Source organism: Bison bison, unplaced genomic scaffold, assembly GCF_000754665.1.
Source record: "Bison bison bison isolate TAMUID 2011002044 unplaced genomic scaffold, Bison_UMD1.0 scf7180017864063, whole genome shotgun sequence".
NCBI classification, from domain to species: Eukaryota; Metazoa; Chordata; class Mammalia; order Artiodactyla; family Bovidae; genus Bison; species Bison bison.
In genome coordinates, this window is record NW_011494635.1 from 13,479,876 (window position 1) to 13,493,084 (window position 13,209).

At 43.1% G+C, this 13,209-nt stretch overlaps 1 protein-coding gene across 3 annotated transcripts in view; it reads left to right on the forward strand.

Moving 5' to 3' along the window:
• LOC104986061 (chromosome unknown open reading frame, human C20orf194) overlaps positions 1-13,209 on the forward strand; it is a 171,685-nt gene that overhangs the window by 87,291 nt on the left and 71,185 nt on the right. For all 3 annotated transcript variants that reach the window (XR_824995.1, XM_010836482.1, XM_010836483.1), the window contains 4 exons: positions 5,500-5,587; positions 8,334-8,410; positions 10,817-10,861; positions 11,231-11,276. Coding sequence is in view for 2 of the 3 variants with exons in the window: in XM_010836482.1 (XP_010834784.1) it covers positions 5,500-5,587; positions 8,334-8,410; positions 10,817-10,861; positions 11,231-11,276 (256 nt within the window). In the remaining variant the exon portion in view is untranslated. The remainder of the gene's footprint in view (positions 1-5,499; positions 5,588-8,333; positions 8,411-10,816; positions 10,862-11,230; positions 11,277-13,209) is intronic.

Here is a 13,209-nt window from a genome sequence, read left to right on the forward strand (position 1 = left end):
GACTGAGCGACTGATCTGATCTGATATGATACAGCCTTGACGTACTCCTTTTCTTATTTGGAACCAGTCTGTTGTTCCATATCCAGTTCTAACTGTTGCTTCCTGACCTGCATATAGGTTTCTCAAGAGGCAGGTCAGGTGGTCTGGGATTCCCATCTCTTTCAGAATCTTCCACAGTTTATTGTGATCCACACAGTCAAAGGCTTTGGCATAGTCAATAAAGCAGAAATAGATGCTTTTCTGGAACTCTTCTTGCTTTTTCCATGATCCATCGGATGTTGACAATTTGATCTCTGGTTCCTCTGCCTTTTCTAAAACCAGCTTGAACATCAGGAAGTTCATGGTTCACATATTCCTGAAGCCTGGCTTGGAGAATTTTGAGCATTACTTTACTAGCATGTGAGATGAGTGCAATTGTGCAGTAGTTTGAGCATTCTTTGGCATTGCCTTTCTTTGGGATTGGAATGAAAACGGACCTTTTCCAGTCCTGTGGCTACCGCTGAGTTTTCCAAATTTGCTGGCATATTGAGTGCAGCACTTTCACAGCATCATCTTTCAGGATTTGAAATAGATCAACTGGAATGCCAACACCTCCACTAGCTTTGTTCGTAGTGATGCTTCCTAAGGCCCACTTGACTTCACATTCCAGGATGTCTGGCTCTAGGTCAGTGATCACACCATCATGATTATCTGGGTTGTGAAGATCTTTTTTGTACAGTTTTTCTGTATTCTTGCCACCTCTTCTTAATATCTTCTGCTTCTGTTAGGTCCATACCATTTCTGTCCTTTATCCAGCCCATCTTTGCATGAAATGTTCCCTTGGTATCTCTGTGGATTTTGGAAGGACATAATCAGTCCATAATAATTCAGGAATCTCTGAATTCTATAAAGGGATTTTCATTCAGAAATATGAACATTAAATAGAGTTCTGTTATTACCTAATTAGATATCCTGGCATAAACTCTTTAGGTCTGTGCTTCCCAAAGGTAGGAGACAGACCACAGAAAATCATTTAAGGATCTTTTTAAAAAGATATGTTTCCCAGGCTATGGTATTTCTCAAAACCACTAAATCAGACTTTCTAGAGTAGGACCCATATGACTCTGTCCAAAACATATAAAGTAATATAGTCACACTAGAAAATTTGAAAATAAAGGGAAAAAAATAAGATTAGCTGTAATTCCTCCTCTTTGACACTGCCTGTTAGTATCTTAATATATACCTTTTTGTTGTTTTTTAATTATACATACAGGTTTTGTGTAGCTGCAGTTACAGTATGTATAGATTATTGTCAGGGTTTTCTTTATTTTAGCAGCAAGTCAACCACATTCTCATATGTTGATGGATATGTATTATCTTGCTTTGTACCTGCTTGTACTTCCGTGCCAGCTGTGCTTAACCATTGCCCTGGATCCTCATTCTGGACCCTTAGACATTTTGCCTAAACCAAATCCATTGGTACTGTACTTCAGAGACAGATGTTAAGTGGTGCTTGGGCCCACATCAGGTGATTTGTTAAGTCACAGGGCTAGTGGAACTGCGGCCTAATGGAGTCCTAGTGAAGGCAGTAGCAGCACTATCCAGGCATAGAGCAGGCACTTCCCTAATCATGGGTCTCTGGACTCCTGTCCAGCCCTTTCTATGAGTCAGAAGTCAGGAAGCTTTGTATTGAACTCTTGCCTGAGAGTCTGTATAGGAGAAAGCCAGGCAGGGTGTCAGCCTGACTAATGGTACTAAGTGATATTTGAATTCAGCTGGGTGAGGAAGAGAGGAAGGGTATCTATATATTTTTGGCCTCTATAAATCTTTGCCCTTAGAGTTGAGATGTGAAGGCTTCTTGTCATGTCTGAAAGTGACCAAGCTCTTGGACAGTGTCCCTGCTGGACACCTTCCTTACCAGGACATACCCCTCTGCTGTAGCCTAGTCAACGGTCTTCAGGATATGTTGAACCTTGGAGCTGTCATTTTGTTATGTGTTGTTTCTCATTTTCTTCTACCCAACTCCAGTCTCTTATCTGCCATAAAAAGGTGTGGTGTGGAAGCCAAGAAGGAAATTGGCAGTGTGGTGTGACACAATGGAAAAGCACAAGGCTAAGAGCAGACCTGAGTTCAACTGTGTCATTTTCTATGGCTTTGGACAACTTATTGCACTGCTATAGGCCCTACTTTTTTTGTTTATAAGATGAGAATGACCAAATCATTTCTCTGATCCTTCCTGCTATCAAACTCCCTCCTTTTGCCTTCCTTTACCTGTTACAGGATTCTCAGGCTTAAACATAGGCATATTCTTAGATTAAACAGTTACTTGCCAGATACCTCCCTTACATTTTAAGGCCTTGTGAATGAGCCCCTTTTCTCTGCAGGTAGTGGTGCTGGTTTAGTCACTAAGTTGTATCTGACTCTTGGGACCCCATGGACTGTAGCCTGCCAGGCTCCTCTGTCCATGGATTTCCCAGGCAAAAATACTAGAGTGGGTTGCTGTTTTCTTTCTCCAGGAGATCTTCCTGACCTGGGGATCAAACTTGGGTCTCCTGCATTGCAGACAGTACTGAGCCACGAGGGAAGCCCCCTTCTCTCTGTAAATTATCCTAATAAGACCCTGGGTGTCCTGAGGCAATGGTTCTCAACCAAGGGCAGTTTTACTGCACCACTCCCACTAGTCCCTTCCCAGCCCCCACCCCCAGGGATATTTGGCAATGTCTGGAAACATTTTTGGTTGTCACAACTGGGGGTATTACTGAGAGGCCAGGAATGCTTCTGAATATCCTATAATACACAGGGCAGACCTCCCAACAAAGAACTGTTGTTGTTCCGTTGATAAGTTTTGTCCAACTCTTTGTGACCCTGTGGACTTGACTATCTTCACCAACAAAGAATTAGCTGGCCCAAAATGCAGATTGAATAACTCTACCCAATAGGGAACCAGATTGGGATTTTCTAGAGATCTTCATGGCATTCCCCATATGGCAAAGAAAACACCCTTCTTCTAATGGCTTTGGGAAGTGCAAAGTCAGATAAGAAGAGCAAGATTAGGCAGGGCCAGGGGGTCCTTCCCCTTGTCAGGTGTGGTTCTTCCCTTGGTCCTTGTCTTGTCACAGTAAAAGAAGTAAAACAACAGACTATAAAGCTCAGTAGGCGGGATTTATTAAACACATGACATGAAAAATATACTCCCCAAGATGTGAGAGCCGACCTACCCCAAAGGAGTGGGTCCCACCCCATTTTAGGTTTCTCTTTTTATGTCCTTGTTCCCTGCCCCCAAGCACGGCTTGGAGTCTGATTTGTTTTGCCTCATGTCAGTCAGGGCTTGTATCCAGGACCAACTAGGGAAGGGGGCGTGTTGGGCATGTTTTTCCCACCAAAGCTCCTTGGTATAGATTTTCCCTTTGTTCTATTTTTCACGGGCTTTTTCAATTCTGTTTTTTTGTGGGCTTTTTAATTTCTTTATCTGCCTTTTAGTGCCACTTTTTAATCTCCATTTTGGACTCTTTACCTAACACCCTCAGAAGCATTCTCTGTTCTCTAAATCTGATATTTAGAAAGTGGTTTACGGCTGTTGTTTTTCAGTCACTAAGTCATGTCCGATTGTTTTCAACCCAGTGGATGGTAGCACGCCAGGCTTCCCTGTCCATCATCATCTCCTGGAGTTTGCTAAAACACTGTGTCCATTGAGTCAGAGATGCCACCAACCTGTTAATTTGCATTTAAATGGAGGCTGTCTTTGCAGTCAGATAATCTCTTTTGTCCCCTGAGGGCTCCTACTCTGAGGTTCCAGTAGCAACCAGCCCTTAGCAGGGGAGGAGACTACTTGAAGTTGTGGTGTGGTTGGTTCCTGGAGAAGCAGCAATTCTGTGTCTTGACGCCTTTCAGGTCCTCTTTGAGGATCAGAGTACTCATACAGTTTTTGTCAACTAAAAAGAGAGGCACAACATGAGAATTGTAAGTTAAGTTTTATTTGAGGCAAAATGAGGACTGCAGCCCAGGAGACAGCAGCTCAGATAGTTCTGAGAGACTGCTGCACATTGCCAGTGGGGGAAGGTCAATGTATATAATTTCTGTGAAGGATGAGTTCAGTGCAGTCAATCTAACTTTACAAAAGATTTTCTGCTAGTCACCAGGAGCTGATGTCACCATGAAGGGATTTAGTACTTTTCTAGATGTGAGGAGATACAAGCATTGGGATCAATTCCTGAAAATACCAAACTATCTAAAGATCTGTTCCACCAATTTCCTTGGAGCAGAATGTCTCACCTCCACCCTGGACTGCCTTCAGGGCATGTCAAAGGTAACAGCTGCAGCAGCACAGGGTTCAGAGACAGATGGCATTTGCCCTTGGCAATTTGTAGTTGACATTTTCTTCTGTTAAATCACAAACAGGGAGAATTGGTCTTTTGAGCAGAATTAAAACAAGCTGATTCTCACAGTGAAGTAAGTCAGAAAGAGGAAAACAAACATCGTATATTAACTCGTATATGAAATTTAGAAAAATGATAGTGATGAACCTATTTTCAGGGCAGCACGGGAGACATAGACATACAGAACAGACTTAAGGACACGGGGCGGGATGGGGGTGGGCAGTAGGGAGGAAGTAGAGGGTGGGAGGAATGGAGACAATAACATAGAAACATATACACTACCATATGTAAAATAGATAGCCAATGGGAATTTGCTGTATGATTCAGGGAATTCACACCGGGGCTCTGTAACAACCTAGAGGGGTGGGATGGGTTGGGAGGTGGTAGGGAGGTTCAAGAGAAAGGGGACATAGGTATGGTGGTGATGGTTTAGTTGCTAAGTCATGTCCAACTCTTGAGACTCCATGGACTGTAGCCTGCCAGACTCCTCTGTCAATGGGATTCTCCAGGCAAGAATACAGGAGTGGGTTGCCATTTCCTCTGCAGGACATAGGTATGCTGCTGCTGCTGCTGCTAAGTCGCTTCAGTCGTGTCCGACTCTGTGCGACCCCCTAGACTGCAGCCCACCAGGCTCCCCCGTCCCTGGGATTCTCCAGGCAAGAACACGGGAGTGGGTTGCCATTTCCTTCTCCAATGCATGAAAGTGAAAAGTGAAAGTGAAGTCACTCAGTCGTGTCCAACTCTTAGCGACCCCATGGACTGCAGCACACCAGGCTCCTCTGTCCATGGGATTTTCCAGGCGAGAGTGTTGGAGTGGGGTGCCATTGCCTTCTCCCGGACATAGGTATACCTATGGCTAATTCATGTTGATGTATGGCAGAAACCAACACAGTGTTGTAAACCAATTATCCTTCAATTAAAAATAATTATTTTAAAAAAGCTGATTCTTATCATAGTTTAACAAGAGCAAAGTAAAAGTTGGAATGGGGCACACAGCTTTTAAAAGGTCTAGAAATCAACAAATTCTGTTTTTATACTTTTCTCTGTTTCAAAATCAGTTTCTTGGAGAATGTCATTTTTGTGCATGCAGCTTTTGATGAAACCTTGTGATGCTATAGGTAACCCTTATTTTCTGTTTTTAAAGTAGGCTCTTGTCACAGGTATATGCTACTGTTATTGAGGCTGTTTTGGCTGCCATTGCATGTTTTGCTCAAACTTCCAGTCTCATAAAGGTAATTTCAATACCACATTTCTCTTTCCTTGGTTATTTTAATGTGAAACTTCTTATCCATTTGTTTTACCTTTGGACACCTTTTTATACTTAATTTTGTGTGTGAGCTTGGGCACCAGATAAAGAGATGCCTTAAGAGTACTAAGCTTGTGATGCCTGGGACCTGCTGTTGTCTTATGGATGACAGCTGATTAGCAGTTCTTTGTAGATATCTGATTGTGTTAAAAAAAAAAATCAAACTATCGTATATTGTTTTATTTAGTAGTTTAAAATGATTTCAAAAGTTAAAAAAATTAAAGAAATAGAGATTATTCTGCTATGACTTTTAATAAAGTTAGATCAGTTTGTTTTGAGCTACATAAATTGATTTCCTATAATTCTTTGTTCTAAAAAATTAACTAAAGACTAGAAAAGCTAACTTGCCTCTCCTTGATAGGCATGTATGTTCTCTTTTTCTGACCATTTTCTTTTTTGCTGTTTGTGGTTAACCTGCCGTGCTGAGTTGGATTCTGTATCTAACCCAGTAACAGATGAGACGAGTTGGCTTGATTCCTCCTATTGCCAATAGGACCTCTCCTGAAGCAAATCATTTGACATTGGAAAGGTTGTGTTGTAGATATCAAAGAGACTGTAGCCTAGTCACCAGTTCCTTGCCATCTTCCCTCCTCACTGAACTTGAATCCCCCCAGTACTTGGGATTTCTCAGCCCTTGGACTGAAAGCTTATGCAAAACAACAGGTTATTCTTTGATATCAATTCTGCACCTTTGTTTTTTAACTGATTTTTTAACTTTATTTATTTGCATGTTGATAGCATCTGGGCAAGAAATACTGAGGGCAGTGGTCCCTCCCCAAGAGCTAGGGAGAGGGTAGGAGAAAGCATTTTTCCAGGCCTCATAATGGCACCATCCCAGCCGATTACAGTTCACCAGATCAGGTTCCAGTGCCAACCTGCCTGAATGAAGTGTTTCCATGTGAATAGTAAGGACCTTACAGAAGTAGAAGAGATTAGAAGAGATGTCTAATCTCTCCTAATCTCTTAGATTAGAAGATGTGTCAAGAATACACAGAAGAACTATAAAAAAAAAGATCTTAATGACCTGGACAACTGTGGTGGTAATGGTCACTTACCTATCACCAGACATCCTGGAGTGTGAAGTCAAAGGGACATTGGAAGCTTTACTACAAACAAAGCTAGTGTAGGTGATGGAATTCCAGCGGAGTTATTTCAAATCCTAAAAGATGATGCTGTGAAAGTGCCGCACTCAATATGCCAGCAAGTTTGGAAAACTCAGCAGTGGCCACAGGACTGGAAAAGGTCAGTTTTCATTCCAGTCCCAAAGAAGGGCAATGCCAAAGAATGTTCAAACTACCATACTGTTGAGTTCATTTCACATACTAGTAAGATTATGCTCAAAAATCCTTCAAGCCAGTCTTTAGCAGTATATGAACCAAGAACTTCCAGATGTACAAGCTGGGTTTCAAAGAGGCAGAGGAACCAGAAATCAAACTGCCAACATTCATTGGATCATAGAGAAAGCAAGTGAATTCCAGTAAAATGTCTACTTCTGCTTCATTGACCATGCTAAAGCCTTTGACTGTGTGGATCAGAGCAGACTGGAAATTCTTAAAGAAATAGAAATACCAGAGCACCTTACCTGTCTCCTGAGAAACCTGTATGCATGTCAAAAAGCAACAGTTAGAACCAGGCATGAACAACTGACTGCCTCAAAATTGGGAAAGGATTATGACAAGGCTGTATAGTGTCCTCCTGCTTATTTTACTTCCAAGCAGAGTACATCATGCAAAATGCTGGGCTGGATAAATCACAAGCTGGAATCAAGATTGCTGGGAGAAAGATCCAACAGCCTCAGATGTGCAGATGATGCCACTCTAATTGCAGAAAGTAAAGAGGAACTAAAGAGCCTCTTGATGAGGGTTAAAGAAGAGAGTGAAGCTGGCTTAAAGCTCAAGATCAAAAAAACTGAGATAACAGCATCCAGTCTCATCACTTTATGCTAAATAGAAGGGGAAAAAGTGGAAGCAGTGACAGATTTTATTTTCTTGGGCTCCAGAATCACTGCAGATGGTGACTGCAGCCATGAAATTAGAAGACGCTTGCTGTTTGGAAGGAAGACTATGGCAGACCTAGAGAGTGTATTAAAAAGCAAAGATATCACTTTGCTGACTAAGGTCCATCTAGTCAAAGCTGTGGTTTTTCCAGTAGTCCTGTACCGATGTGAGAGTTGGACCATAAAGAAGGCTGAGCACCACAGTATTGTTTTCAATTGTGGTGCTGGAGAAGACTCTTTAGAGTCCCTTGGAGAGCAAGGAGATCAAATGAGTCAATCCTAAAGGAAATGAATGCTGAATATTCATTGGAAGAACTGATGCTGAATCTCCAGTACTTTGGCTCTTGATGCAAAGAGCCCATTCATTGGAAAAGACCTTGATGCTGGGAAAGATTGAAGGCACAAGAGAAGGGAATGGCAGAGGATGAGATGATTAGATAACATCACCGACTCAATGGACATGAATTTGAGCAATCTTCAGGAAATAGTGAAGGACAGGGGAGCCTGGCATGCTGCAATCCTGGGGCCACAAAGAGTCAGACACTACTTAGCAACTGAACAACATGTGAACCCAGCCTGAACCAACCAAATGTAAAAAGGGCCCTTTCCTCACAGCTAAATGTACTCTTTCCTGCTGTGAAAGCTAATTGTCTCTGTTTTATTATTGGTTTTACAGGCCAAGGAGGTAGCTGAGCAGACCCTGGGATCTGGGTTAAATTCCGTTGAGTTGATGCAGTTTAAGGCAACTTTACGGTAAGCAGTGGCCTATATTATCAATAAAAACTTTTATTTAATGTTTGTATTTTTAAAACTTTCTCCCGTGTATTTGATATTCTGTCTCTCCTTTGAGGAATGTTCTGGTAAATCATTAGTATATGAAGGAGAGTCTTTCATGATCGGGGCTTTATTTGAGAAGCCAAGGATGGAGGAACTGTTTCAGAATCAGACACGCTGATTAGGCTGGAATGGGAGACATATCAGTGCTAGAACAGACAGATGTGGATTCCAAGGTTTAAAAGATGAAGCTGAGGACATGAATGGTGAGGTTTGTTAGTGGTGATGATGAGGGGCCTTGGGCACATCAAAATGGTCACTGCTTAGAAGAGAGTTGTCCTAGGCCTTATCTGCCTCTCAGATGGTAGAAACCCCTGAGCCTGGCCATGTCTCAGCGTCTAGATAATCTAGGAATTTGGCTTCCTGGCAGTCTTGCCATCACTCACCTGGCATGTCACAGTGGATCTCTGTGTAGTCTTTGTCCATAGCTAAACCTTCAGGAACCTAGTCCACTCAACCTTCTGTCCCATATTAGGACCATTTGGTGTACTTTTTTGCAAAGGAGACCAAAGACACCAATATTAGAAAGTTTCTTTAAGAATATTTCTGGGTTGTGGAGGGGAAAGGTGGCTTCATGGTGGCTCAGAGGTAAATTAATCTGCCTGCTAGCACAGGAGACATAGGTATGATTCTTGGTCTGGGATGATCCCACATACCTTAGAGCAGTTAAGCCTGTGTGCCACAACTACTGAGCCTTTGCTTCTAGAGCCCAAGAGCCACAATTACTGAAGCCCAGGTGCCCTAGAGCCTGTTCGCCACAAGAGAAGCCCCTGCAATGAGAAGCCTGCACACCACAGCTAGAAAAAAAATCCCATGAAGCAATGAAGATCCAGAACAGCCAAAAATAAAATAGCTAATAGATAAAAATAAAATACTTCTGGAGGGACTTAATTCAAGGGGCCCAGGTTCTATGCCTGGTCAAGGAACTAGATTCCACATGCTGCAACAAAGATGGAAGATTCCATGTGCTGCAACTAAGTACAGCCAAGCAAATAAATATTTTTAATAAATAAATAAATAACATTTCTGGGATGTGCACTGTGATACCTTGGCTCCATGCCCCACATTTTCTTATGTCTACAGCCCTAGGTAGTGAGAGGGAACATTTAGAAAACTAAGTTAATAAACTAACAAGAATTCTTTGGCTACAGCTCCAGGAGTGAGTGGTAATGACCCAGAACTCTTTGATACAAAGCTTTAGGCTTGCTTAAGATTTCTTGTCCTTTTTTCTGGGTCTTGTGGCTCATATCTCTGGCCATAAGAGAAGGCTAGAGGAAGTTTGGTTTCTTAAGGCTGTGTGCTGACCCGTACTATCTGTTCCTGACAGACTTGAGTTTAAGGAAGCTTCTTTGCCTTCCAACTGGGTGACTTGGGCAAGATAGGGAGCTCTCTGTGCATCTGTTTGATCATACTCCTGCCCTGTAGAGTGATTGGAAAAGTGAATGATAGCTGCTGTCTCAGTGAGTTCTCTTCTGTTACCATTGGCATGGCTGACAGAGTCATCCATTCCTCCTGTCCTTGGCACCTTGCCTAGAACACTCTGCCTTTCTGGGGCAAGCCACCTCTCAATCCCGTGGCCTCCTACATGGGGCTGGGGTGGGGAGGCAGTGTCCCACCCTGGCTAGAGAAAAGAACAAGAGGAGAACACCCAGGCGATAGGAAGAATCTTCGCGAGCCAGTTCTCCACTCTAGAACTCCACTTTTCTCTCCACATGGTTGCTTCTCTTAAACTGCATCAGATTAGCAAATTCTCCCAAGAGGAACAAAGGCAGTTAGCATATGACTGACCAGCATTTGTTACAGCGAAAAGATAAACAATTCAATTTAGAAACTTTCTTTTACAAAAGGAGTTGATGCCAAAAGGTTTATCTGGTTATTCCTCAGTTCTGAAGTCCTGTCTTGATTATACAGCAGCAGTTGATTGTGGGTAGCAGTCTGGCTCTAGTCAGGGATGGCAGCTTGACTGCACAGGTGTTGAAGAGAGGAAGAGGATCAGGAGAATATGTCAGGGCCGTGGGCCAGAGGCCTGGGGCACGTAGAGGTTCTCTCAGTCTGTCGTGGGCAGTAGTCACGTAGTTCTCTCCTGCTCTGTTCAAGAGTCAAGATAGTCCTGAGAATCTGCACAGAGGCAGGGCCATGACTGGAGTCAGACACTAGCCCCGCATTTGCTGATGGCATGAAACCCTAGGGCATGTAGCGACATGCCATATCTCACTGGGGCTCTGAGGGCCCAGCACAGGTGCATTGCAGTGGCAGGTGTTTAAAGAGCTTGCCATACAGTGGTCGAAAAAGCAGACTGACTTTTGTTTTGTTTTGGGTCTACAGCTCCAAGATGGCTTTTCATATACATGCTGTGAATAATCAGGGAAGGTAAGTATGTGTTTATGGTGTGTCCTCATTTGGGGCAAGTTTTAAGAGCAAACTAAGAGAGGCTACCGTGTAACTGCTATCGTGGATGATCTTTTCACCCTTCCACACCTGGCAGTGGCATCACTCCAGGGCTGGGCTCAAAGCTGGGTGTGCTCAGCTGAGACCGCTCTATCCTGACTGCTTCCCATGGAAAGACTAGAGTAGGGTCGGGGGTGGATCTGATTCCGTCTGAGTGGAATTTTGCATACATGCAACCCAGTGTTTTGAAAAAGCTCCAAAGAGATCTAAGTGTGTGAATTGCTTGCAAGTTGAAAAATAGAGAACATTGTAAATCTAATACATGTCTTTCCCATCAATTTCCTTTTCTAGAATCGTGCCTCTGGACAGTGAAGATAGCTTATACTTTGTGAAGACGGTAAGCAGAGCTGTTAAAGGTCAAGTGGCAAGGAATGGCCTATAAAGGACATCTACAAGGGGTGAGGTAGGAGTAGGTGAGGGTCTTAGGTAGCCCACTAGAGAAAGCTAGTTGTCTTCACTACTCTTCCAGCTGCAGCAGTGGTGAATCTGTGCTTTCTGAGGGTGCCAGGCAGCTAGCTGTACCAGGCTCACCACATCCACATGTCTGTGTCTAGGCACCCCTCGGTGTAATCTTAGCTGGAGGGGAGGGGGAGGGGGCACCGGGGGATGGTAAATATATCTTCCTGAGGTTCAGAAGGCTTCTTTCAAGTGGCTGAGATTTCTCTGACCTCACGTGGAAATGGGAGCTGAGGACAAGCCTACCTCAACACAGACCAGGTTTTCACTGGCTTCTCTATGTTCCAAGCCCTGTGTTGATGCCCTTATTTAAGAGGAGCTTGTGGAAATAAAAACAACCTAACATTAAAAAAAAAACATACAGGTGAAATGGGGTAGTCAGAGCAGAGCTTTCTGACCTCTCTACTAATGGGCCAGGGGAATGGGTTTAGAGATACAGAAATATTGGTCCCTGGGGTGGTCTTCAGCAGCCAGAGTTTCTAGACTAGCTGCTCCCAGTCACATCCGAATCCTCTGTGCATCCTGCCCCAGTGCATCCTGATACAAAGAAAATTGGCAAGCAGTGCATAAGAGGATGGTGGATATCCAGCCAAGATTCTGGTTGTAGTGTATGTGGGTACAAGATACATCCTATGTCCATTCTGTGACTCCTGCCTGAACTTAATTTCAGTGAGATTTTGATCATGGGGAACTGGGTGCACAGGGGTGGATGACTTGGAGAAAATGCATGCTTATTGCCATCATCAGTGGACAAGCAGTAGTGTTATCTACAGAGAGTAGGACAACATGAGTAATTTTTTAAGGTTGTGAGTATCTGTTTTTATAATGTACCTGCTCCCTGTCTGTGTCAGCATTTTGTGTTGTTCTTTTAGAACTAATTGAGCCTTTTTTGTAACATTATTAAGACTGGAAAATGAATACTTTCTGATGCTTAGGTAGATACTACTTTGTCTCCTTGCTAGACTTTAGATTCCCTTACTTCTCTTCTTAGACTCTTATGCAATGCTCTGGAAGGTGTTTTGCACTGGAGTTGGTGATTAGGAGTTCAGTACTGTGTTAAGTACCCATTCAGCAGCAGCTAATGAAATAGGAAAGAAAAAATAGGATGTTGGTGCTTTCTGTCCAAATCCTGTCCTCCCTTCCAGGCAGAGATGAAGTTCTGCCTCTTCGTTTAAGCCTGCCCTACTGACTTCTCCCTACAAGTACTGTGTTCTTAGAGTACTCGAAGGTTATACTACATAAATTAGGGAGTAATTCTATAGTGTGTCACATGTTGACTTATGTGTAGGAATGCTCTTATCTCTCCAACTTTACTTTATAGGTTTCCTGAGGATAGGAACCATGTTTCATATTTTTTCTGTCCCCTTGCCACATATGGGAAGTACGTAGCAAGTGCCTAAAAAATACTACATATATTCTTTTTAATGTCCTCTCTCCCCTTCCTGAACACCAGAGGCCAAATAAGAAAGTGGGGATTAGGAGCTACAGGATTTGTCTTTCTAATTGACTTGGGAACTGAATTGATCATTGTCATATAAGAGGAACCATGTAGCCCAGGATGGTTCTGTGTCTTCAGATACTCAAAATTCTTTGAAACAAATTTAAATAAACCTTGGCTCAGACGGTAAAACATCTGCCTGCAATGCGAGAGACCCAGGTTCAATCCCTGAGTTGGGAAGATCCTCTGGAGAAGAAAATGGCAACCCACTCCAGTACTCTTGCCTGGAAAATTCCATGGACAGAGGAGCCTGGTAGGCTGTAGTCCATGGGGTCACAAAGAGTCAGACATGACTGAGCAACTTCACCTCACTTCT